This window comes from Periophthalmus magnuspinnatus, chromosome 16 (genome assembly GCF_009829125.3).
Source record: "Periophthalmus magnuspinnatus isolate fPerMag1 chromosome 16, fPerMag1.2.pri, whole genome shotgun sequence".
NCBI lineage: Eukaryota > Metazoa > Chordata > Actinopteri > Gobiiformes > Gobiidae > Periophthalmus > Periophthalmus magnuspinnatus.
This window is the reverse complement of record NC_047141.1, coordinates 24,871,865-24,899,267: the sequence shown is the minus strand read 5'-3', so window position 1 is coordinate 24,899,267 and position 27,403 is coordinate 24,871,865. Positions and strand designations below refer to the sequence as shown.

Here is a 27,403-nt window from a genome sequence, read left to right as displayed (position 1 = left end):
ACAAATACATACAGGTATGTTAGCGGCACTGTTTATTTATAACACAAAAAGACAGTATTTAAATCTTTCATGTAAGTATTTATTACTAAATAATATAACATTTATTTGACTAAAAATACTTTTTACAGGAATTAAGGCAACTGTGTTTAGGAATACTGTATGAAATTTTATCCGAGGCAAACAGGTCGGCTACAGGTTGGAGCGTGTGAGCCAAGGAAACTCCTGAAAATATAAATAAACAAAATTAAATTGATCACACTTTAATAAGCTGAAGATTTGAACATTTGGGCTGTTAAGATATTTATGTGCTGAATGCATAGAGCTTCTTATAGACCCTTGAAAAATGTTGGCGACTGGTTGCGTAGATACGTTAAACATAACAAAGGGGCTCTATGATTTCTAATTATGGGGTCCCTGAAATAGACAGGTCAAGTTGAAACAAGGTGGGGGGGTTGTAATGTGGTTTACCTTGAGTGTATGTATTACTGTAGCAAGTAACAAAAATACATGGCTTATATCTTCTGTATTATTCCACTGTGCACTTGTTTCAACATTGTATAGTATTGCTAGTGTGAGGGGATAGGGATGTTCTGAGCCAACAGCATTAAATGTAAATGCAACTGTAATAACACGTTATAAAACGCTAACCCCTTTATTAAGTATTAGTTGCTAAATCTAATAATAAGCCATTTCAATTAGGTCTTTGTTCATGCTTCAATAATGCTAATTAAGGTTTAGTTATTATAAAGTAGTACCAAACAAACTGCTCCTCAAAGTTCTAGAGTTTCTACTGAAAGTGGAATGGAACTTTGTCTTCTGTCCAACCTTTTATGTCTGCTGTTATTTGTTAAACTTAAATATTATGATAAAACTCCAAACTTTATACTCTTGGTCTTGTTAGTTATTGTTGTCCATCATATATCATATAATGACTGAGCAACTAAAACACTGGAAATAAAAAGGGTTAACATGTCACCTGCTGCTTTCTGTCTGATGATGGGTCTATTAGCACATTCAACAGACAGGGCTTCTCCCAGTCACTCAGGCTAAGCTCTAAGGCGCTGCGCAGCTCCTCCACCGTCCGAATCAAGAAGCCGCGCCCTCCGAAAGCTGCCATGACATTATCATAGCGAGCCTCAGGAAGGAGCGTGACAGGTGGGGCTCTGTCAAAATTAATAGGTTACGTTCATGTGACATCACAACATTCTAAAATCCCTGTAGTTTAAAATGGATCTGGAAGGCAGCACAGAATTTGCTCTTTGACCGTCGGATTGCAGATTTGTTGACCTGGTTTATTATGGATAATATCTTTTTTCACAGTACCATCAAAAAGTTGTGCCATTATTTAGTCCCAAAGTTGTCATTGTTGTCAGTTCAAAAAGGCATCTATGGGATAATATTACTATGGAAATTTTTTGGAGCCAATCCCTAACAAATAGTGATAAAGTTCAAAATTTGTAACTCACAAGTTAGATATTCCTTTCAAAAACAATAAATCTCCTACAGAGCCCCATAGAGGTCCATCTGATCCTATTGTAACTTATTGACAAAGACCAAAAATGACAAAAAGACCTTCATCACTCACACTGTTGTCAGGTCTCCGAGTTTGGCCATTTCCTTCCATGTCTCAGGATCCACACCACTGTAGATGCCATTATTATTTACCACGATTACAATAATGGGAAGATTATACCTGTTGAAATACAAGGAAGTTATCAGGTATTGCAGGTGGAGGAGAGTGATTTTTGGACAAGTCAGGCTGTGAATCCACCTGCACATAGTCTCAGCCTCCATTCCCGAAAACCCAAAGGCACTGTCTCCTTCCACACAGATGATTCTCTGTCCATTGACCTTGCTTTTCTCCATAACAGCAGCTGCAATAGCAAAACCAAGGCCTACCCCCATTGTTCCAAACGTACCAGCATCCAACCTGGATAGCAATGAGTTTAATTAACAGAAATGTGGGGGGAAAACTATCGTTACAAATATGTCCAACATGATCTTGGTGTCTTGCCTGTGTCGAGGTAGATAGTTGTTTAACATGGTGCGTCCTATGTCCATGGTGTTTGCACCTTCACTGACAATGATGCAGTCATGTGGTAAAAGCTCAGAGATGTTGTGGAAAACTGTGTAGTAGTTCATGGGCAATGTTGGTTGAAGTGCAAGGGACTAAAAAGTGAAAAAAAAAATAAAAAAATCACATTAGTTGAGTTCATGCTGCCTTCCTGAATAAATACAACTTTACTTGTGATATTTTGGTATTGGCAGCAATCTTCAATCTGAGGGAGCTCCACCACTCTGTATTAGGAGAATATTTCCAGGTATCAACCTTAAGGCTCTGAAGCAACTGTTGAGAATAGTGAACCAGTGTTTATTTAGTTATTTAGTCTAATAACTGACAAAAATGGTTATTAGTATTGTGCTTAATTCTAAACTTAGTTGCTGAAATGCCATGCACATTAAAGGTGCAGTATGCTTGTCCTCATGGAGATGTTATTGAATTCCCTAGAATGTTCCACAGTATCTGCATGTAGTTGGTCTCACGGTCTCACAGTAAGAATGCATATTTTCAAGTTTTTTTTAACCATATAAACAAACAATCGAAGAAATGCAAGATTTGTTTAATGCAATGCTGTAGAACATTTTAGGCAAAGCAAGAACATTTCCATGGAGACAAGCAGGTGGGGGACCCTCCACTAGGAGAGTTGACCCCTCCCCCTGAGGACTACAGATGTAAATTAGCTGTAAAGCTAGAATCTGGTACAAGCATCTCTGCCATTGTGCTTAATGTAATTGTACATTGTCCTTCTAAATAAATAAATAAATAAAACATTCAGTCTTCATGAAATACTTTTAGCTTAGCTTTGTCAGCTACAAAAAGTTACTAAACGTACTTACTTACCTGAGAAACAACAGCACTGATATCACCCAAGAGAGCAACAGCAGGCCTCACATTATTCCCCATTTCTTCTGGACAAAGGTCAACCTGTAAAACACAATAAACGCTTGTTAATGTTTAACAAGTCCAATTACAAAATATATTTGACATATTAAAAGCAATACAATAAAATATATTAAAATTGTATCTATTACCTGAATGATTTTGACCTTAGGATCAAATCTTGGTGGTCGGCCAAAATGTAAAATCCAGTTTAATCTGGCTCCAAGCAGCAGAATAACATCGGCCTGTAGTAGAGCTCTGGATGAAAGCAACACAAGTGATTTTGTTGCACTTAATTAGAAAGTATTAATAATATGTTAATTGACCTTGAGCGAGCAGCTGCTACACAATTGGGGTGGTCATCTGGCAAGACACCTTTTCCCATTGGAGTTGGCAGAAAGGGCAGACCACTTGTTTCCACAAACTTCCTTAGAACAGTTTCAGCTCGTGCAAAAGCTGCTCCTGTGGCATACAATAATTATAACTACTTAAACTTACAACAACATCAGACAAAGTGCTCTTATTTGATATTATAAAGTTAAAAGATACAATACCTTTTCCAATTATGATTAATGGTCTTTTAGATGCTTTCAATATAGAAAGAGCTTGAGTAACTGCACCACTTTCGGCCATGCTTACAGGAGGAGGTGGACAGCAGGATACAACTCTGCATATACAAATATGCCAATGTCTACATGTGTTTGCTTATAAATACAGGAATTCTTGGGGAAAAATAACATACCTGATGTTGCTCCTATTCACCTTTGCATTGACCATATCTCCTGCTATATCCACATAACAAGCACCTGGACGGCCATACATTGAAGTGCGGACTGCCTGTGATGCACAAACCATGATGTTATTTTCTCTGTTTGTAGTTAAGACACTTATATGACAAAAACAAACCTTCTCAATAACTGAAGGTATGACCTCAAGACTGCTGGGTCTAGCAGAGAACTTGCTATAAAGACGACATGTCTCCACCTAAATCAGAGGAATTCAGTTTTAATACCAACTCTGTTCACACTTGTCCTCATTGATCCTGGCTAGTAGCTCAGTTTAGTCCTGATGTAGAGTTGGTCCTTTTCTAGTCCAGGTTTAGTTCCAGGATTAGTCTCACTTTAGTCCCAAATTTGATACATGTTTGTGTAAGTGTGAATACACTAACATTGTTACATTGTTCATTACCTGTGGAAATTCCTGAAAAGCCCCTGTTATTTCTTGGTTTCTATCGGAGGACCCTCCAATTACAACTACAGGCCTAAACAGATGCAGCATAAAAATATTTTATAAAAAGAAAACCTAGAAGTATAGGCCTACAGGCAGAACATGGTTTCAACTGTCTTACCAACAGTTCTCATTGGCATTGGCCATTCCACCCAGAGCATGAATGAGGCCAGGACCAGACACCACCAAGCAAGCTCCTGGTCTGCACCAATCAGAAAAAGTCAGTGTGAATACAATCACTTTATAATAAGACTCTCTCACCTTCCAGTCAGATATCCAATGGCAGATGCAGCATAACAGGCCTGTAAGTAATAGAAATTAGAGCATAATACATAACAACACTGTTAGGCTATTATGACATGAAAACAGCGCAAAGCAGGTTATGCATTATTATAGGCCATATACGAGAGTAGACAACACGATCATACCGCCTGTTCGTTTCTCATTCCCACATATTTGATTCCTACAGCCTGTGCAGCTATTGCCACTTCAATAATAGGAACACCAACCACACCAAACATGTACTCCACTTTCTGCACAAAGAAGTTGTAATTAAAGTCATTTCAGGCGAAGTATTATTCTTGACCTTTAACACAGTTCGTGTTTTATCACAAACTTACCTGAGCCAGTAAAGACTCAGCAACCAGCTGAGCTCCTGTTATGTCCTCGTCCATGAATGACCAAAGCTATGCTAATTCCTAATACTCCCTAATGCTATAATAGCAAATAGTAATATTATTTTAATATGGCAACAAAGTAGAATTGAGTAGGATAAGCAGAAGCCCCACTACGTAGCGTTACTACGCTATTATTTACTTCCGGGTTTTAAGCCAATCATAGCTAAGAAAAAAAGAACCACCCACTTACGCAGTATGGCCATTCTGTACCATTGGTTTATAGCCTGCCTGTCACTGACAGAGGGACTTGATTTGCTCCTTCTCATTTGTGTGTTACTTTCAGATTTATGCATTTTGAGTCATGAAGAAAAAAAGTTCAAACTATTATTAAATAAGTCATTTCTTTATTACTCATAAAATATACATCAATCTCAGTAATGAAAGAATTCATTGGATCTCTAAATTCACAGTCATAATTTCTATATACATGCTAGTTTCAAAGTTCCAACACTCAAATTCCAGGTAAAGATTTTTTTTTTTTTTTCATTCAGATGAAGCTAGCAGATATTTTGTACATTTTTTCCAGTTAAAATCATTTAAGAATCTGTGAGATTTGTTTTAAATCAGAGTGGTGTTGTTTTTAAAATTAAAGCAAACAAACCTGTCAACAAACATTACCTAGAGTAAGAGCAAAATTGTAACTCAAACAAAACAAAAAGCCTTCCAACCATTGGTTTACAATACAGTGTCTCCTCATACCTCAGTGAAACAGTGCTTTTCACAATGTCAATACTTGTTTATCACTGTAGTTTTACAGCTGCCTCTAAACCCCATGTAATTAATGATGAAGAAGGCACAAAATGAACACATAAATAGGAACCAAACAAACACAAATAATTTATTACAGACTAAATCGCTTTGTGGTAAAGTCAATATACAAAAGATGGTCAATTGACTTAAAAATCATTACTGGTAGTGATATTTTTAATCATTTGTGTCAGCAATGTTGATTCTTGAAGTTGATAACATAAGCAATGGCATACTAAAATATTCCTCCCCAAAAATAAACACTTTTCTCCATTTTGACTTGGAAAACTGAAGGATAAGTGCATCAGATGATACATGCGGTGACCGTTTATTAAACTTCACCACACCAAGCTTTTCTAAATCAAAACCAGCATCCTTCATGGCCCAGAAAGGGCTTAACACAAACTCAAATTTCATTCACACAATTACATGTGGGTTAAAATGCTTTTTGGTCCTTATCCTTAAGCTGTGCTACCATCCATGTTCAGCGCTTATTGCCCTTATCTGCTGCAGTCAAACACAAGTTTGTCCCTTAGAGTCACTGTGTTCAGCAGCCTCTGGGTCCTGTTTGCTGAATGGATAGTAGGGGCTGAATGAGGTTGGGACGAGCGGGGACCAGCCTGCGGCACTCTCTTGTGCTCTCTCTTCGGAAGGGGGGTAATTTAAGGCTCCTGTTGGGGCTGTCTTCCCCTGTCCTCCAAAGCTGGCGGTGGGTAATTTTAAGACACAGTTGTGTTTCTATGGTCCTCAGTAAGTCTCTGAGTCTGAGTCATTGAGCTCTTCATCCTTGAAAAAACCATCATGGTGGCTGATGTTGTTGAAGCTGCAGTAGGAAGTGTGCTCGCTGCGCAGCACAGGTAAGCTGTCAAACGTAACGCTCTTGGAGGGGCTGGTGGTGTAGTGGTTAATGGCACTAAAAGGAAGAATGGGCGCTGGGGTGCAGGGGGAAACAGGCATCATGGTGGCCAGAATCAGGGCTAGGCAGTCTGCCACATCTTTGTTAGGGGCACAGGCCAAGGCAGGTGTGTAACCTGAAACATGAGCAGAAGAATGTCAAGATACATTACGTAATCATGTTTTCAGCATCAAGACTCAAAAAGAATGGCTATTGTGAGTTTACCATTCTCATCGACTGCAAGTACACTGGCTCCCTTTGCAAGCAGCTCTTGTACAACTACAGTTAAACCATTTCTTGCAGCCACATGCAATGGCCTACAAAAAATATAAGTAGGAGTCAATATTTACAGTTCTATATAACAACTAAAATTGAAAATTGCAATTATTCTCTAAGGCTAATTTCACATATGCTTACGTCTGTAAGGCAGAGTTAGTGGCGTTGATGAGGTTTCTATCTGTAATCTTTTCCAATATTAACAAGGCACTGGTTTCATGTCCCTGAAAAATGTAAAATAAAAAGTCAAAAAACAAATATTCAACAACAGATAAGAGTGTAGACAGAGTACACACCTTACTACAGGCAAGATGTAGTGCTGTGTTCTTAGCAGAATCTTGCAAAGTGAGATCTGCTTTTGCACTGCTCACAAGCAACTCTAGAACAGACAGAACATAAAAATTATTATTATTATTTTATGGCAGAGCTGTAGTACATATTTATGTGTTAAAATAAAGGCTTTCATACCAACAGCATTGGTCTGCCCGTTCTCAGCCGCCATCATCAGAGGGGTCTTTCCAGCAGCATCCACACAGTTAACCTGAGCATTGTGGCTCAGCAGTAGCTGCAGGCACTCCACATGGTCAGTGAAGGCTGCAGCATGCAGCGGCGTCCTGCAACAAGAGGTGGAGGGTCATTATAATAACTGAGTCAGTTTTTGCCTGTGTTACAACCCAGAAGAAAGCGGTTATCAGAGCATTCATCAATCTCATGACAAGTGAGTATGAGTGATAGAAAGTAACCCTAAGGCATACCTGTCTTTACCATCTTTGGCATTTACAATTGTAGGGCCCAATGTGTCTATCAGCATTTCTGCTGCACCTTCATTATCATGAATACTATAAAAAATATAAATTAGGATTAGAATAATCAAATATGCATAGACAAAACAATGAAACACCAGCCACAACTTACACAGCACAGTGGAGAGGGCTGAATGCATTTCCCACTGACTTATGAAAAACTTCTTGTTCCAGCAAAGCCTCTACACATGTATCATGACCTATAATAAAATGTTAGGCGCCAATTAAAAAAAAAAAATAGTTTTTACTTCTTGAGAGTGTATTTATTTCAGATCTATCGGATTTAACAAAGAAAAGATGCCTGAAAACATGTGTACCATTGTAGCAGGCCCAGTGCAGTGGGGTATAGCCGTGGTTATCTGCTAAAGGGGGGAGTGTCTGCACTGACTGGGCAGCATGCAGCAGGCTTCCCAACACCCCGAAGTGTCCACACGCAGCTGCCAGGTGGATGGGGGTACGCCCTTTACAGTCTCGCACCAGGAAGTTTGCATTGTGCTGAAGAAGGGCTTCTACACACTCCTCATGGCCTGTCACAGCCTAGAGTACAAAATCAGAAGAGTGTCCACATGCACTTCATAGCACACATTCTATGACATTGTGTGGTCAAATATTAGAAAATGTTGAACAAACATGCACTTACTCCTCTGTGGAGAGCTGTCCTCCCCCATTTATCTTTAGCCTCTACACTGGCTCCTTTATTAAGCAGAGAATACACACTGTCTGTGTATCCACCAAGAACTGACAGCATCAGTGGTGTTCTAAAAATGTAGACATCATATTAACCAACAGAGGTTCGCCATGAATAGATTATACATGCAATTTAAACTTCTACTTACTGCCCATTTCCATCTTTAATATCCACTGCACTTGGAAGCTCTGCATCTCCAATCAATAAACGCAAACATTCAGAGTGACCATTTGTAGCTAAAAAACAAAATAAATATTCATTAGGACCATTCCCAGGTACAATTTATGTAAAGTTACTATTTATGGGATAAAAAAAGAGAAAGTATACCTGCAGCATGAAATGGGGTCCGCTTTAAGGTGAAGTCCTTGACCAAGATGGAGGCTCCCTGGTTGATCAACACATCCACACACTCCACATGACCCTTAAACGCAGCCAGGTCTAGAGGTGTGCGCCCCTGACTGTTTCGTACATCCAGATCCAGCAAAGACTGTACCAACACCTCCAAAGCCTGGTGATGGCCGTGATATGCCTGAGAGATTTTATTAGAAACTTTATCCAACTTTCAAATGACATACAGTACATGGCTACTATGGATTTTACAAGGAGAATGCTTACAGCAAGGTGCAAGGGGCTGACAGGGGCTCTGACGTCCGAGTCATTCATGATGTCTGTTCCTGAGGTTTCCATGAGCTAAAATGAGTTTTAAAATGTTAACTACTTGTGTATGGGTTTATTAATGGAAAGTGTTATTGGATACATTTATGGCTTTTCCTCTTAATTTCTTTGTTTTATTTTTGCCATTCACTTGCAAATCAAATATGAAAATGGCAATAGACTCACCACATCTAGGGGAGTTTCACTTGCAATCTACAATAAAACAATAAAAGGAGTTATACTAAAGGATTTAGTGAAATTATTGAAATATAACCACAGTATTCTCACCAGTTCTAGACAGAGGCGATGTCCGTAAGCAGAGGCATAATGTACAGCATTATAGCCGTGATTGTCACGGATCCCTGGATTTGCATCATTCCTCAGTAAATATTCCAGGCACCTGCACACACACACAAAAAAAACACACTTTAGAACATTAAAACTACCATTCCTAGAAAACAAACATACATATATGTACACACCTCTTTCAATTGAACCGTGAAAAATCTTTGAACAATTTTATGCTGCTATTAAGGAATGTCAATTATGTCAAGTTTGACATAATTTAACTTGCAATGACAATAAAGATGTATCCATATTATATATATATATATATATATATATATATATATATATATATATATATATATATATATATATATATATATATATATATATATATATATATATATATATATATATATATATATATATATATATATATATATATACACACACACACCAACATGGTAACATAGGGTGGCTTAGGGGCAAGCCAGTTTTCCAGTTTCAGTTTCTATTCCTGTCATTTTTCTGATACGAACCAATTTTTTACGATATCATTAAAACATTATCCAACTTAATGTACGAGACATTCTCAATGCATAAAAAATAGTTTATCAGCTTGATTTGCAAAATGTATTATGTAAAATGTTAATGAAAAATATCTGACACGTACTTTCCATCTGTGTCAGAGGCAGCAGCGTAGTGAAGAGGAGTGCAGCCCCGCTCATCCAGGTCATTCACACTGGCCCCAGAGCCCACCAGAGCAAACAGGCACTGGTAGTTACAGTTGGCTGCAGCATAGTGTAGTGGGGTCCTGGAAAAACAACATCACATTTTAATATCGTATCTGTTGGCTGCCGTGAAACTTGTCCTGAATTGATCCCGCTAATGTAGACTGGGTTTGATTCTGTTCTTCAATTGGTTTAGTCCAGTGCCTCTCAATTATTTTCTATCATGCCCCCCCTATAAAGAAGAAAAAATTTCACGCCCCCCCCCCCGAAAAAATAAAATAAATTAAATGATATAATGAAATTTAATTAAATATCAAATAAAAAAATAAAATTAAATAAACATCAAATGAATAAATTAAAATTAAATAAATATCAAATTAAAACAAGTAATTTAGCAATTTGGTACACCACCTTACATGATGCTCAGTGCTTGCTGCTTTAAGTGACATTTACAAAGCGGGATGATTTTTGGCAATATTTGACACGTTTACGCTGAAAAAACTCCAGCGTCTTATCAGCGTGACTGAGGTGTAATGAGGTGGGGTCTTAACTTATTTGGCTTCATACTGTCCGCTGCCAACATTTTCAGACACCGGTCTGTCCTCGTGTCCCACCGGAGTCACGGTGAAGCCAAGTGCTCCATACGCTTCATGAGATTTCCTTGTCTTATTTTTCGGATGACTTTACCTCCGTCTATATCCGCCTTTCTTTTCATCCCTGTTAAAATGTTTTCCATAGTGTCTCTTTAGCAAAAGCGTTTCTTGTTCACTGCCCTGTGTCACAATCTGTTTCGCTCTCTCCTGCTCTTTGCTGTGCGTGCGCTGCGTACGCGCTGCGTACAGCACTACAGTGTCATACGCGGAGTCATACGCGCCCCACTATTTGAGAACCACTGGTTTAGTCCCAGTCTAGTCCAGGTTCTGGGTTTAATTTGGGTAAATAAAAAATTTTGGGATACTACAAACCTCCCAAAGCTGTCTTTTCTATTGAAGTCCGCCCCAGTGTTAAGAAGAAGATTCAGACATTCCAAGTTTCTGAACACACAAAACAAATTCACAACAGTTACAAATGTATACAAGTTCTATAAATTTACAAAATATAATCAGAATATCGTATAGCCAAATGGTTTAATCATTGACTAAATATAACATATGTTTTTACTATAATACCACTGCCCCAGAGTGAAAACAGATGAACATAAAAATGCTTAACGATCCTAAACTTACCCTCCAGCAGCTGCAGCATGTAAACACGTCCTGCCGAAGTCATCAGGGGTGTCAATATCAAAGCCTGTGTGAATGTAGACAAGTGAAACAGAAAAATATGAATACATTACATACAATAATACATTACAAAACTGCATTGTCGCATGGGGCTACTGAGCTGTTTCAATTAGCGTATGTATGCATGTATGTGTATATAAATATTTTATTATATTTAATATATGTCAATAGTTATACATATAAAATAATAATTCATTGCTGCACTAGTTTCTTGAATAAACAGGTGCATCTAGTTTCTTGGGTAAACAGTGTGAGATTTGTAGTTTGGCTGAATTTGTTCAATTTCCACATTTATTGTCAGTGAACAAGATTACCCTAAACAAAGATTGTTGTGGGCCCTCACAACACAATGTTTTACCCAAACGACTAAATGCAAACTACTGCAAAAAGCAAGTAAAAGTACATTCTTTATTCTCTGCAAAGTTTAGTAAAGAAAAATAAAAGTAAGTCAAAGTGTGTACCCGATGACAGAAGCTTCCGGCAACAGTCGGAAAACCCACTAAGAGCAGCCAAATGCAGTGGGAACATGCCATGAATGCCCCGTCTGAAAAATAAAAATAACATTTACTTTTCAAATAGTTTCTTGCGGTGGCACAAAATAATCCAAGTCTCAGTGTTGCTTATTACTTGTTTATCTATAAACTGTCCGACAATACAATGGGCAACAAAGTGACTACTTCATAACGTTTTCATTTTTACTGTAGTCTTTAAAAAAACAACAAAACTCAATTTTCTCTTTGTGCAGGATCAACCGAAATAAGTCTAAACTGCCAACATATTGATAATTTCCCTGGACCTAAACAGAGGCTTAGACAGAGCTGCTGCGGGGCACTTACTTGGCTGTATCAGCTCTGTTTGTGATGAGTGTGTTGATGAGAAGCTCGTGTCCGTAACGAGCAGCAATGTGCAGAGGTGTATTCCCATTTTTGTCTTCACAGTCGATCTCAGCACCTTAGGGACGCAGCAATTAGCAAGAGACAAGTTGTAGCAATAGCTTTAAAATCAATTAAAGCCATAAGCATGATGTGCATATCCTTCCCATTTGCCCATTGTGGACTTGCGATTTATGGGCGGTCATAATTCAGAAACTGTCGTGACAGCCTGGCATGCCATTCTCCCTTACAGCTGCCCAGGCCACTATGTGTTCCAACCCTATTTCCATAGTGAACTGTGCCAATTGTTTTATACTTGTGTGATCCTGGGCATTGAACCAGCAACCTCGCACATAATGCCCAGGGTTCCTACGGTGCAACTGACTTTTGACTGAAGTGACCTAAGTAATATGATTTTCAATCTGTGATTCATAGAACCATAGTTACAAAAGTAACTCAATATACTGGTGGGGTCCATGGCTTTAAACCAGCAAACTTGTGCATAATAAAGCTATAATCTAATTGACGTTTTCAGTGGGAGTGACCTAAATAATGTTTATGTCAATTTTCAATAACTTTGCATAAAGTAATCTCTGTCTGTGTATAAAATAAATAAATAAAATCCATTATGAAATAATGAAATATAGATGTTTATGTTCCCACAGCCATAAAAAAAAAATATTTGCATGTTATGGGTGAATACATTTATTTTTTTTTTACCATTGGTCATGTGCTCATTACTTAAAATTTTAGCTCTGTACGCTGATGAATGTGGCCATGAGCAGGTAAGAAAAAGGAAATAAAGATATTTTTTTTAATGGCATGTTACAGAAAACCATAATAAAAATTCATGGAAAATGGATAACTATTGATTATCAACATCCCTAGATGTGGAATGGGAGTTCTTTTGGATCAACAACATAAGACAAGGTTTTATACGTTAAAGAGACAACAGAAATGTCATCCAATAGAACCAACTTCCTCTGTGATATAGAGTAGCACTCCAATTATGTTTAAGGGGTGTCTTCATGTGTCCCATCACTCCTTTTTCACTGGCCTAAGACAAAATGCATGTGTCTCCCATCCCATAGGGGTCACTTAAAAGGTGGCACTGTAGAGCCAATTTGCGTGGACCAAGTATTGTTATGAAAATTTATTTTGCACTAAACTGGTTCATTATGCCAACTTTGGTAAGTTTCTGTCCATGTTTAGTAGGTCCTTCCTTCTCCATTACGTGATTTGAGTCAGGGTGCTTACAATGGGACCTTTGGAAGACCCTAGAGGCAAAATTGTACAAAATAGGGCATGGGTCTCATTGGCTTTTCTGATCAGGGGTAGGAAAAATAATTTTTTGCAAAGTTTCACTAATTAATGCCAAAATATATTTTTTACTCCCCATTGTAAACCGTGTGCATTCTTAAAGGTGGCAATCTAGCATTGATTATTGTGCTTGACTTATCAATGTAATGAGTAGCAGCCAGTGTATGAGGGATTCAAATTTCAACATAGCTGGACTAAGTGTGAGTGTAACAATTTCAAAATGTGTTTTTTATTTATTTTTATTTTTTTAGGAGTATTTGTGTCCCTGCTGGCCAACTGTGAAACATACCCCATATCCATAATAGAATGTTTTGCATATTCTCATTCATAGATTTTAATCCTCAAGCTTTGTACAAATCAAGTAATGTTGGAATTTCACATCTATGGTAGGGGTGGCTACAGTGTACACTTTTCATATGCTCTATAGTCCATTATATTCAGGCCAGGATCACACATTAGTGATTCACATTTGAGCTCTCTAGACCAATGCCTATGGCTATGAGAAGTCAAAGAAAAAACAACAACTATTTACTACTTTTGTCTGTCTCTACATGTGGCATGCCAAATCTGAGCTTAAAAAAAAGGACTACCGGTAGATTGGTTTCACATAAAGATAGTAAAAGGGAATTTCAGAATTTCAATCTAATACGGCCGACTTCCTGTTCATCATAGGGAAGTGCTCCAATTCAGCTTTAGACTTGTCTCATGGAACTCCATCACTGATCTGAATTTCATGAGCCGACTCAAAACTTAGTCTGTTCCCACTCCCAATGGGGTCCAATTTGTGGTCACGGTGTTGACTTGGTATGTGTTGGGCATTGTCGTGATGCCCATTTTATACATCTTTTTGCCGGGCTGGTCAATCCTATATCCCCATGTGAGACTTTTCATTAATGTTCAGCGGATTAGAAATACAATTAGTTTTGGAGAAAAATAAGAAGAAACAGGAACAATGCTCCTTGCCACTTACTGACAGGCAAGGGCCAATTAAGCAGATTTTAGGAGGCTCACCATTCTCAATAATAGCTTGAGACCTAGAAAACCTCCCATGGATAGCTGTCATGTGAAGGGGTGTCTTTCGATCTTTACTCTGAAAAATACAAAAAAAGACAATACATAATGCACTTAAGCATATCATTTCATCAAAAAGGTAAAAATCATATTCACCTTGATGTTCACGTCAGCTCCATTGCACACCAGAAGCTCCAGACAGAGCGCTCCGTGACGAGAGGCAGCCGTAAAATGCAGAGGCGCAAACCCCTTTTCGTTCACCTGATTTACATTCGCACCACATTCTATCAGCTCATTCACAACGACGTCTTGGCCATTGTAGCAGGCCACGTGAAGGGGTGTGTTGCCATATGCATTCGGTTCATTGATCTGACAAAAATATTTTCAAAGAATTAGCAAGGAAAGTAACTAGAACATCAATAAACTACACAAAAGGACTTACATCAACCCCCAAGTCCAGAAGGTATTTGACCACACTGATCATCCCACTGGAGGCTGCTGCATGTAAAGGGGTGTATGATTTCTTATCTTTACAGGCTACTTCTGCTCCATGAGATGCCAGCAGTTTCACAACTTCTATGTGACCTAAATTATACAAAAGCAAATAAAGTTATAATTGTTGTTAGTAAATTAAATCATACTAGGTGACAGATACACAAATGTATGTGATACGTACCCATATAAGCTGCCCAATGGATTGCCCGACGATCCTTCTTGTCAAAGGCATTGATATTGGCTCCTCTCGTTAACAAGAGGCGCACCATCTACAAAAGCAAAAATGCATCATATTTATTCCTAGAGATCCTGAATCTGTATTCTAGTAATCAGCATATCGTTCCTGCATCATTTAGTAGTATTGGGTTGTGTGTGTGAATATTACCTCCAGATGCCCACTGAAGGCTGCATGGTGCAGAGCGGTCCGTCCTGCTCGGTCCGACACATTGACATTACTGAGCAGAGGCACAAGGGCCTCAGCACAGCGCACAGCCTTGTTAGCTGCTGCAACATGAAGTGGAGTCTGCCAATTCTTGTCACGTGCATTTACATCAGCTGAGTGTTTCAGTAAAACCTGGACGGCCTCCTAATGATGAAGAGGTTTCAATTAGGACAAATAATAAAACAGTTAACATTTTTAAAAGGAAAAGCACATGTCCCTACCTCACTACAAGAGGCCACAGCTCGGTGCAGAGGAGTAAGCCACTTGTTGTCTTTGGCATTTACTCTGGCACCTAATAGAAGCAACCAAAAATAAGAGATATGATCAGTGTCCCTACAATCAACAGACTAATGAGGTCCTCATGAGTTGGGATAAAATACAGTAGAGAAAAAAAAAACTAACACTGCAGTTATCTATTAATTTCTTCATTCTGTAATTTCATGAAAGCAACACAATGTAGTGGTGACATGTTGTAATTTTCTGATGAATTTTATTAACAACAGTGCTATCACCGTATGTTTATTATTTTTGAATAAATACAATACCTGAAAGTATCAGTAGCTCTATAATTTCTGCATCTCCAAGATAAGCAGCAGCATGCAGAGGAGTCCGCTTTTCATTATCCTGTAATGAACGCATATAAGAACACATGAGTTTCAGTTTATATATTTTTCTATCTTTTAATAGCACACAAGCAGCTATAAAACAAATACATAACACACATACAAATTATGGAAGAAATAAACTGATAAAACATGAGCGGTCTATGTTTTGCAAAAAACATATTGTGACATGTGACTTTTGTTTACTAAATTGGATATACAAGTCTGAAAAGACAGTTGTCAATTACCTGTGCATTTACATCCTCTTTCTTGAAAATAAGTGCACGGACTTCTTCTGGGTCTACACTGAAAATGGCTTTCAGCAGGGGAGGCTGTAAAGCAGGAGAAACCATTTAAACATTCGCCCTGATTTTTGTAACTCAGTGTCTGAAGGACACAATGATGCATACTGCAAATCACTCCTCAAATATTTGAATTGATGACATAATCTATCAGTCTAAACAGTAAAACCATGACAACATTCCTTTCACATCAGTTCCCATAGTTTAATTCTAACATGTAACTAAACATACTATGGCCAAGAGTAAAAGGCCAAACAAGGCCAGAGCAACTGATTATACATGTTAATAAAGCTCACTAAGAAACAATAAAAAATGTTAACTGAGACAAATCCAAGATTCCCTAGTGTCTTCTGTTCTGACATGTCCCTTGCACACTGTAAAAGTGACTCACCGTGAAGTGGTGAAACAGCAGTTCTACTGGTATATGTTAGCAGATGTGTGCATGGGTTAATATCCATTTTATTTCTGTTCATCAGACATTTATTGACCAGGAATATAGGATTTAAACTTTTTTTTTTTTACAGTGGAGTAAGCCAGCATGACATTAAAATAGATATTGTCTACACCTGACATTAAACTCTGGACAGGCCCTGTTGAATACATCAAGGAATTAAAGAAATAAACATTGGCAACAATGAGAGGGCCACAACTTTAGAGCACTAGACAACAACACAAATACACACCACATGACTAGTACCAGGCCATGGTTAATTTTACAGTTTCATACAGAACAAACAATGTTCTCTTTGTTTTCGTTAATTACCCCATGGCAAAAATATCTACAGGGCAGAGAAGAGGATGTTCAAGTTAAGCAAGGCCAATAAAAACTGATTACACTTTTTTTTTTTTTAACGTAGCTTTTGATTGTTGATTTTAACTTTTGTGTAAATCAAATAAAAAAATTCTAACTTGTTGCCAGCAATTTAAAAGATAAGTAGAGGACACTGTTTGTTCCAGCCATAGTGAACTTCCTCTTGATACTGGCTGGGCTGGTTAATATTATCACCATGGAGACCTCACACAGGAGCCCGAGCACACAGTCAGTGAAGTGCACACACAAAACGACACATTGCATGGGCCACTAAAATAGCAGCGGCTGCAAAACACGGGCCATAAATGACAACAAGGCTATTCTAGTATCAAGTGTCAGATATTCTTTAAGAGCACAATGATAAATACGAGTCATGCAAGTTAACTGACTCTCCTTTGGTATATTTAAAAAGGTAAATGTACTCATAAAATCTTCTATGACAAACAAAAAGGTATTTGCAGTGGCTCTACTATAGCATATACAACTGTATTAAAGAAATATTTGGTTTCCCCAAGTACCATCAGAGCCAGTCCTGCAATAAATTCAGATACAACTTGTCTAAAGAGGGCTAAAAGAGACCCACAACTGCACTAAAATGCCTAATCAAATCTAAAATGGCACCATGAACCATGTAACAGCAGTGGAGATACACATACCACAGCTTGAGACCCACTGAAATAGAAGGCAATAAGAAGTCCTGTGTTTAATATTAATAATATCTTTGATGGCATAAAGTAAAAATCCAATCCACACTCATTAAGAAAACATTATTTAAGATTGTGAAGCTTTTAAACACAGTGAGGTTAGTAAGTATTATTCAAACAAACATTAGAGGTGAAACATTAAATGAGTATATACATTTACAAATTACTTTCTATAATATGCTATCATAATTGTACTTTACTGAGGAAAATTTTAACCATACGGAGCTATGAAACCTGGACTCCCTCTGTTGTGGTTATATTGTGTTACCTAAGAATATTTAAAAAAAAAAAAACACCTTTAGGAAATTTGATCCAATGCAGTCAGTGATCAATGTTTGGGACTAGCCACTAATACCTGTGTAAATTACAACTACATACTGATCATCATTAGCAGTCAAAAGCCGTCTGAGTGGCACACATGTAGCTATAACGCTTTGCTACGATTTGGCATTTGTTCTCAGTAGGTTCGGAAAACATCCAATTGCCTTTTCAATCAAACACCAGCCTCTTCACTAAAAAGACAGTCGTGAGACATACATTTTAATGCTTTCATCTCACAGAATAGCTGCAGGCACTCGGATTACATTACGCTGCGACGGTGAAATCGTTGTAGCTAGCGTTAGCATAAAAACTCAAAGTTAAGCTCCGATTTGGGCACTACCATCACTTACCTGGTCTCGTATTTTGAGAACCACCATATTTCTGAGGTTTTAAAAGCTGTCATACAGTTCATATAGAGGTGTTTGGCTCGTTCCGGGAAGCAGATTTGGTAGGTTTATCCGTGCTCTCTGCTGGGCCTAATGGGACGCTAGCAGGGCTATTTTGCTAGCTCCCTAACCCGATGGCATGGAAGCAAAAAGCAGCGGAAACTCCATAACATTGCCGCCACCGTAGCTCACGTCGGTAACAATCTGCTTTCTGATTGGCTGGTTTTGCTAAAGGCCTCAGTGCTAAGCCTTCTGATTGGCTCATCTCTGGCAGCACGCGAGTTAAGTAGAGCATCACTCACTATGCATCAGGCATTTCTTTTTTAAAATGTGTTATTGGTACACGGATAAAATACGAGCATTACTGCATTACGTGTTATTAGGTTATTGTTTTAAATAGGCTACTAATCAAACCTAATTGTCCGTTTTGACACTATGATCGGCTCAATGTTTCCCTCTAGTGTTCAAGCAAATGGTTCAAAGGGGAAAATAACATTATCAAGCGTTCTCACATTTTTTCCAGATTATTATATGTTAAATTGTTCCGATTTTGCTTTCCAGGACTCCAGAGAGGCTCATAAAGTAAGTGCAAACCATGTATGGACCAGGAGAAGCTCCAACTTTAATGCAAGACTGGGGCTAATAAATATTCTTTCCAATGAGAGAATATATATAGATTAAGTACATATAGAACTACGGAAGACCCTGGATATCAGCAAAAGAATAGGCCAGTAACCTATCCAGAAGTAGTTGCATGTATGTGCCACAGATAATAACTGATTTATTAAACTTGTAAAATGATGCCTTATGGTATATTTTGATTAGTTAGTACAGAAATACAGTAGCATACTTTAGAATGGCATTTTTTGGAGCCTCACTCTCGGTTCTTGTTGTCTTTTCCAGGTCTCTCTCTTGATCCAGGTGATGGGTTATGAAGTAAAGACTCTTGATTTGTCCCTTCAGATAAAAAGGTAAGCCTTTAGAGTTGCGATTTATTAAATACAGTTAGGGACCTTACCTCTCTAATACAACCACTAGAGGGCACTGTTTATACATAGATAGATTGCACTGATGCCACAGGTGCTATTTATAGGGGTTGTTTTTATGTTGGCTCTTTCATGTACATAGTTTTTCTAGTTACATAACACAAAACTGCCATCTTATTACAAGTCGTGGCCCTTTAGTACTGTGTCCCACAAACATTTGTTTCCCTCGACAATAACAAAAATACAAGGGAAATGGGGGCAGTTTATTTTAGCTCTAGTAATGTGATGGATGAGTGTTGCTGTGCACCTGCAGGGGAGAGCGAGTGGCCGAGGCTGCCCCTGTCTGTCTCATCACGGAGCTCACAGTGAAGTGACACAAGGGCTATGAGTATATCTACCTTGGCTGCTTGATCCACGCCCCCCCCCCCCCCCCCCTTGACCAAACAGCTCTATTTATAGCATTATCGTCACATCGCCACTGTCACATGTCCTGTAGCGTCCTCTCTTCTTGGATTGTTCATAATGCCTACTTCACAATGATTGTTGCTGAGCTGTAGCCTTAAGTCTGAATTGTTCCCAAAAAGAGTAAAGCTGAACCACAAACTCCATGCCCTACTTTTGCATCTAATTATGACTATAAAGAATTATATGGACTCCTTCATCTATTCACCAAAAGAGTTTTAAATTGTCATCTAAATAGTTTAATATAATGTTTGTCAAACTGTGTTATGTGCCTGGGCTGTCGGTAGAGGTACGCGGGTCCCTCTGCAGTTTGAGTATTTGTTTAATTTAGAGGCAAATATGTATTTTGTCTTCCTTTGGGTGTATCATTATTTATCTATTGTTAGGCTTGTTTTAGATCATGGTTAGCCCTAATTTATGCCTGATATAATCCAAGTTTAGACCTGGACACAAATAATATCTTAGATGGTACTTGGTGTGAAAAGTTTTGAGAACCACAAATATATAGTTTATCACATCAGAGTTATGATGATACTGACATCAGATACCTATCCAATAAATCATCATAACAGTATTCCATTCTTTTCAGAAAGTTGTCACTGAACAACAAGTGCAGCCTACACAACATTTAGTCAGTCTACATCACAAGATTCATCCTTCTCAGCCAATCCAAATGACCCTTTCCTTTAGAGAATTTTTGAGATATTGACACTGGATTTGTTCTTGGCAGGTTAGCGCTCACAGATGTCTGTTCTGCTCAGATGGCTTGAGGGGGCAGGTACCATCTGAGCTGTGTCACACACAGAGAATCATTTTAACAGCACCTTACACTTAGCCTAACACATCATCTCATAGTACCAATGAATGTGTTAATGAGACAAAATGTTTTAGAGGGAGATGCTCTTGGGAGGCGCCTGTGAATTACTGACTGGACATCAAAAGTTAGGATGGTCTAATAAGAGTCAAGGCAGGGCTGTGCGATATGGTGATAAAAATGAAATTGTGCTCTGATTCATGTGACAATATGCTTTATATATTGTAATATTGTGATTTTGTACTTTTCTGTTTAATGGAGCTATTTATGCTTTAAATACAGACACTTCCCCCATCCATTTCTCCTATATTTGTCAGCTGTCACCATGTTTTGAGTGAGTGACAGGTGGATTTAACGAATCACATTGAAGCATAATCGTTCAGGAGCTACAGGTGCTTTAGTTGCCTCTTAATGGCGTATTTAAAGATGCTTACTACATGAAGTGTGATAAAATCAAAATTGGGATCCAGGCTCTAAAAATCAGGATATGACATTTAAGCATATTGCTCATGTCTTGGATTGTTTAGTAATATTGTATTTTAACATTCAGTTGGTGTGTTAAGATTATTTGGTTCATCCGTTATTGTTATTATTCAGTCCCAATAATAAATAATAATTTTAATTATCCAAAAAATTATACCCTCAATGTAATGTGCCTTTTAATCTGGCTCTTTATCACACAATAGCATTACTAATACATAAAGTTTGATTTCATGAATGGTAATCTATGTTGCCAATAAATGTCAATTATCACAAAACCGTGATATTTTTCCCATAATAATTGTAACACTACAAGTTAATATTGTGACGTTCCTCGCTTGCAATCAAGCAACAATGGAGCTCCTGTTTTTATGTAGTATTTGCTCACTGAATTTTAGTTATTGACAAAGAGTCATTCTTTGATAGTCACCAATAACAATGGAGGTGACAAAGTAATGCATTAGCCTTCACTTAGTCACTGTGATTTGTATTTATGGCATTCTGTTGGCAACAATAGCAGTGGGAAAGAGGCTCAAATCACTTTTCATTTGAAGAATGATGCATATATTTGAATGACAAAACATGAAATGGAAGACAAGAATAAGTTACTCAAATAAGGAAATTAAATAGTTATTTTACCAATGCAAATTCGACTGAAATATCTAGTACATATGTTACAGGCTATCATTCAACTATTTACTATACTTTATATTTGGTGAGTTCTGATCAATTTTCCCAGACATTTTTGGGATACACAGATGCTTTTCCCATATAAAGTCACAATTTTCTTGTGTGTGACATTCTGTTCATAATTTCCATTCCTTTCCACCATAACCTATAGCGGGGAATTAGCTGCTCTGCAAAACAGTTTATCATGTGTGATATAAGTTAACTTGTTTGACCAAGTGTTCACTTTATATACAGTGAAGAGGAGCCCAAATGACTGTGAGCATAATGTGTTCTCTGCTTTCACACTTTGAAATCAGCTCTCCTCCTGTCCGTCACTGCTGAAATGGCAGATGAGTAATAATTATATAATTGCGACGCTGTTTCTAATTTTTCCAGTATCATTTTCACAACTTTTCGAGTATTGCGTTTCTCCTAGATAATATCTCAATTTCTTTATGACCACACACTTGTTGGCGCATGATTGAACTTCTCTTTACATGGTTTGGGATCTAATATTGGCTATTGCTGAAAGTGAAGATGAAAAATCCCAACATGGCGTTAGGTAACCAGGCAACTGCGTCGGCACGGCTCCCTGATTATCATTTGTTTTGTATAGTTCTGATGGCTAATACTAAGTGACTGTATGGCAGTGATCCAGCTTTCCCCATCCCATCTCTGGCCCACTGTCAGGAGGACAGCACAGGCTATTTTTGGCTGCTTTGTTCCCTTCAAAAAGACAAGTCCTCCTAAGGTCTGGACATGACATTTCTCTTAGTCTGGTAAAGTGGGTTTGGGTCAGTGAGTTTTTTTTAGGAAGGCTGTTGTTGATGCCCAGAGGAAGGTGCTCCTTTTTCAGTCGTGTTATAATCTCTAAACAGTGTTGTGGTGTTTTATATCAGGATATTAGCAAGGCATGTATTAGGGTTGCATAATATATCACAGTAGAATTTAAATTGCAATTTGAGGTTGCTACAATTATCAAATCACAAAGGCTGCAATTATTTAGATAATGTCTTCTGAAATGTCAGAAATTTATGGGTTTGGCTACCGGTCTGTTCAGTCTTTTCGAGAAGGTTAATGCTCCTGGACTTCTTTACAATGTGAACAGAATCCTTCTTTTACAAATATATATTTCAAATCTACTTACAATTGTTGTTTCTCCCCCCAATTGGGCTTGTATCATATGTTGGAAATTGAATGCTATCTCTGTATTTGCAAGTGAAAGAAACTAACACAATGCTATATCCTTATCTTACTGAAAAAGGATTACAGCATTGCATTATTTACCAGATGTTATAGAGCTATTCCAGGTGCCCATATATAAATCATCAGCCTTGTTTGTCTTAAAAGGAGTCATACCATGTTTCATAACACATAATTCACATGTACAGAACATATGTCTTAAAGGTAGGGCATTAGCTGTTCCCATTACATGTTCCTTTGACCCATATTCACCGACTGCAGCTGTAACATTGTTCATTATCTCCATACTATAGTTTTGAAACGCTCATTTTATATTATATTTGTTCTCAATATGCCAGTCATACATGTTGCAGTCCTGACTATTTTGAACTGAGCAAAAGAGAAACAAACGGTTAATTATGTAACATTGCACATCACCTTCATGGTTCCATGGAAATAGACAGTTACAACCATACTTCAGAACATTCTCTAATGAATATAGACAAGTTATTATAATTTTCTATATTATATTATAGCCAGTATTGCTATTGACCACAAGTGGCACTAGCTGCAAAGATATTCATCATTTATTCAGCTTGGGACTGACAGAATAGCCCGTTTTACTTAGTTAGTATATTTTTGCATTATTTTTGGAGGAGGAAGTTGAAACATCATTACCCAGTACAGCAATATATAACAGAAGCAATTACCTCTTAATACCATTTATTTTTTATCTCTGTTATTATATTGTATTGTGTGAGCTACTGCGTCCAAGTAACTACTAGTGGATCAATAAGATTTGTCTAAGTGGGTTTAAAAATCAGATTCAGTTCAATTTCAAAAAGAAAATCCTTAAACATAATGCATGATATTTAATTACTAAAATGTGTGACACTGAAAATGACATAGCAAGGTGTCAGAGGTCTAGCGTCCTCACTATGTAATAAATAATTAATAAAGCTGTTGTCAATTAATTCAAACCACCATTTAGCTTAGTGGTAGCCTACAGACATTAAGACATTATGAATAGTACCTTTTCTTCTCACTCCAGTTTTTTAAATCGCGTCTGAGTTGTAAATGATTTATTGCTATGCCTTCTTTGACGGGCAGATTGTCACCTTGCTGTCCTGGGGCACCGCAGTCACTCATTACAGAACCAGAGAAATGCTAAACTTCAGAGTGCTATTCTGGCCTATGTCTTCTGAGGGGGGTCTGGACTCGCGGGTCATGCTAAACATCTCTTTGTAGTGTGTCCATCTCTCACCTCTCCTCCCTCGCTCGGTGATTTTTGCCACGCACATACAGCCTCTCTTCAAAACAAATGTGTCCAGGAATTACAGTGGCATTGGACACAGCAACGGGGGATCTCAGAAGTGAGGGCCTCGCAAAGGTCTCGCTGGTCAGGGAGGTGCTAAAGGGTTAGCTGCCCATCTGTTTTCAGTGCACTACACTTTCACCTTTTGTTGGATGGCTTTTTCATACTGCATTCTTAGTTTTACCCTTTTTTTTTTCTTTTTTTTTAAACAAATGTTGACTATTTCAGTTATAGGTGCCTAAGTGTCTTACAATATGGTATTTTTTGCTACTAAAGATATCGTCAAGGGTTATCGAAAAACCAATACCCAAACTCTAATAAACAACTAAAACTGGCATGCAAACTCCATATGTAGTAGAGCATGTATTGATACCGAATAAAATTGCATGAATAGGACTAAACTGGACTTTTTCTGGATCATTTTACACAGGTCTTGGTCTATATTAGAGCTATAGAACTACACCATAGTAATGAAGAAACTATTATTGATTTGTGCTAAAATTCTATTGTATAAAAAGAAGTTGTTTTGGTCATCAGTGCGGTTAAAATCAAGCCTTATTATAATCTTTTCAGTATTAGAACCCAATTTGAACTTTTTTTTTTTTTTTAATAATCAGCAAGTTTAACTCTTAGCCCTTAAAATAATATATATAGTATTTCAAATTAATTTAGCTAATATCATCATTTTGTAACTACATATGGCAAGAACTACCGGTAATTATTGTCCATTTTTTTAATGTGTTTGAGCTAAAATCACTCCAAACTCATGTGAAATAGAAGCTGAGGGAGCGTGATAGAAAGTACTCTGTGTCTAAGTTGAGTTACTGTGGGATTTAAGATGAAAGAACGAGGTCAGGCAGCCACTCCCTATCCTCGCTCCCTGTGTATGTGCCTATATATATTTTTAGCTCTTTTGGTAGCTAATCTTAAATGTATGCATTTTTATGTCATCATCATAGTTTGGAAAGAGTTTTAATGCAAAGAATTCTTAAAAAAAATATTTTAGTTATAGAACATACATACTGGGATTTACCAAGTGAGACATCGATTGATATTATAAAAATAAGATCAGTTTAATGGAAACGACATATAAAACAGGACAACTTTATATTAATTACTAATCAAAAGATGGAGTAATTTGTGGATCATAGTAGCACTCTGACCCCATGCACACGTTTCCATTGCTAAATCATAACTTTTGAAGCATTGTTATTTGGGAGCATGAAGATCACAAGAGCTGAATTCATCCAAATATAAACCATCATCTTTAATCTTTCTCATGCCAACGTTTGTGGTGTGCTGCTGCTTGGTCTGGATTTTTTTTCTTTGTGTTACAATTTCCAATTCAATTTTATTTTGTCTGATCAAAGACAAAGAAATACGGCTTTCGATATTAATTTCATGATCAAAAACAAGACATGCTTTGAGTCAGTTCCATTGAACACAAAAGCATTTATTTCTCCAAAGTTCAAACTCCAAACAACATGCTTTTACTGACAGAGGATTGGCTGATAACTAATAATTTGAAAATGATAATCACATTTCGAATTAAATGTGTTCTATTGCACAGCTCAAATTGCAATCAACGGCAACATTTGAATTGCTACTCTTTCATGTGCACTACGTACCCGTGTCACCATCTCATCACAGAGATGTCATTACTTTGCCACAGATTTTCAACAGTATGGCATTAAATGCTACTTTCATGAAGACAATCAGGTGCCACCAGCCCAGTTAGACATCAGATGTATGCAGAGGTGCCCCACTCACAGTAAGAATGCATATTTTTCAAGGTTTTTTCCTGAACAATAAAAAGCACTTGCAATATAAAAAAATGCAAGATTCATAAGAGTAATGCATAGTATGGAACATTCACATCCCCATGGATACAAGAAAGATGTACACTCTCTACAAGAAATGTTAAATAGTGCACCTTTAACCAAATTGTAAAGTATTTCATTGTTGGATTCTAAAAATACCCAGAGATTGCATGAACATTGTCAAGGGGATATAGACAAACTGTAAAAAATTCAAGGTCAGTCATGCAAAGTGTAAAAATACATGTGATGTCCCTGCAGGCTTAATGCATATGGAGCGGTGCAGACACTGGGTCCATTTCCCACTGTATACGCACGGTCTGTCTGTGATAATGAGAGGAAGAGGTATTGTTGTTGCGTATGTGAGCTTGGTGACACCACAGGAGGGGGGTGCTGTGAAGAGCTGCTGGCGTAGGTGGAAGTGCCTGGGACAATGAGCGTCAGTCCACCCTTCCCTGCTCTAAACTACATTTCCTCTTCCACTTTTGTCATGAATCTATGAATGGGGTTTTGTTTTCTGTTCTTAAAAGGTTGTCAATGAATAAAGTTAAGAAATAAGGCAGCATTAAGTATTCATTGACCACTCAGCTTAACAATGCAACATAAATGTGTGAAAAAGAGCACACGTAGTTAGAAGGTTGTCATCTAATGATTCATTTAGTCTACTTGATTCCAACAATTGCAGACTAAAGACACAAAATACATATTAATTGTAGGATAATCAAAAAATAAAATTGCTACTCAAAGACTAACTAAAACTAAAACTATTACCAAAAGTAGATGTTCATCTGAACAAGTAGCAGGAAAAAAAAAATTCAGTTTTGGCCTCATAATTTTAGACTTATTTTGTTGTTGTCATTAGTACAGCTTTTTGGAACTACAGCTTCTCAAAAGGTGCAACTCGCCAGCAATTAACCAGTGATGAAAAAGGACAAGATCTCATGCCAAAAGATCTTGTCCCATCCCTAATGTTTTGTGTAAATATTGTATTTGGCTGCCTAAAAAAGTGTATTCATTATTATTGTGGTATTGAAATTGGTGTCAAGTAGCAAACCTTTTCTTTTGTATCATAATCAGTTACAAAATAGGTTTTTGAATAAGTTTGACACAATTCAACTATTTTGTTGGGCTGTTTATAGCCTAGAAAATGATTGATTATTAATTTAGTCAGAGATGATTTCAATAATTGATCAAATGATCAGTCA

The 27,403-nt window shown here is 37.5% G+C and overlaps 2 protein-coding genes across 2 annotated transcripts; both read right to left on the bottom strand.

The window, feature by feature from the left end:
• Positions 1 to 17: 17 nt before the first annotated feature.
• hacl1 (2-hydroxyacyl-CoA lyase 1) lies at positions 18 to 4,995 on the bottom strand. The gene is made up of 17 exons (XM_033981126.2): positions 4,789 to 4,995; positions 4,597 to 4,701; positions 4,430 to 4,470; positions 4,290 to 4,370; positions 4,130 to 4,202; positions 3,848 to 3,925; positions 3,684 to 3,778; positions 3,496 to 3,608; positions 3,268 to 3,403; positions 3,094 to 3,199; positions 2,903 to 2,986; positions 2,246 to 2,347; positions 2,015 to 2,169; positions 1,772 to 1,930; positions 1,586 to 1,693; positions 977 to 1,163; positions 18 to 222 (listed from the first exon to the last, which is right to left on the bottom strand). The coding sequence occupies exons 1-17, from the start codon at positions 4,840 to 4,842 to the stop codon at positions 190 to 192; spliced, it is 1,710 nt and encodes a 569-aa protein (XP_033837017.1). The 5' UTR covers positions 4,843 to 4,995; the 3' UTR covers positions 18 to 189.
• Positions 4,996 to 5,658: 663 nt separating this feature from the next.
• Positions 5,659 to 18,678, bottom strand: ankrd28b (ankyrin repeat domain 28b). The gene is made up of 28 exons (XM_033981125.2): positions 18,438 to 18,678; positions 16,198 to 16,281; positions 15,893 to 15,971; positions 15,569 to 15,639; positions 15,291 to 15,491; positions 15,087 to 15,174; positions 14,853 to 14,995; positions 14,567 to 14,779; positions 14,411 to 14,489; positions 12,044 to 12,158; positions 11,669 to 11,751; positions 11,151 to 11,214; positions 10,890 to 10,958; positions 9,867 to 10,007; positions 9,197 to 9,308; positions 9,095 to 9,121; positions 8,870 to 8,944; positions 8,582 to 8,783; positions 8,403 to 8,490; positions 8,207 to 8,324; positions 7,884 to 8,103; positions 7,679 to 7,766; positions 7,519 to 7,602; positions 7,232 to 7,377; positions 7,060 to 7,142; positions 6,905 to 6,987; positions 6,713 to 6,804; positions 5,659 to 6,623 (listed from the first exon to the last, which is right to left on the bottom strand). Exons 1-28 carry the CDS (start codon positions 18,462 to 18,464, stop codon positions 6,340 to 6,342), a joined length of 3,159 nt encoding a protein of 1,052 aa, XP_033837016.1. The 5' UTR covers positions 18,465 to 18,678; the 3' UTR covers positions 5,659 to 6,339.
• Positions 18,679 to 27,403: the final 8,725 nt, after the last annotated feature.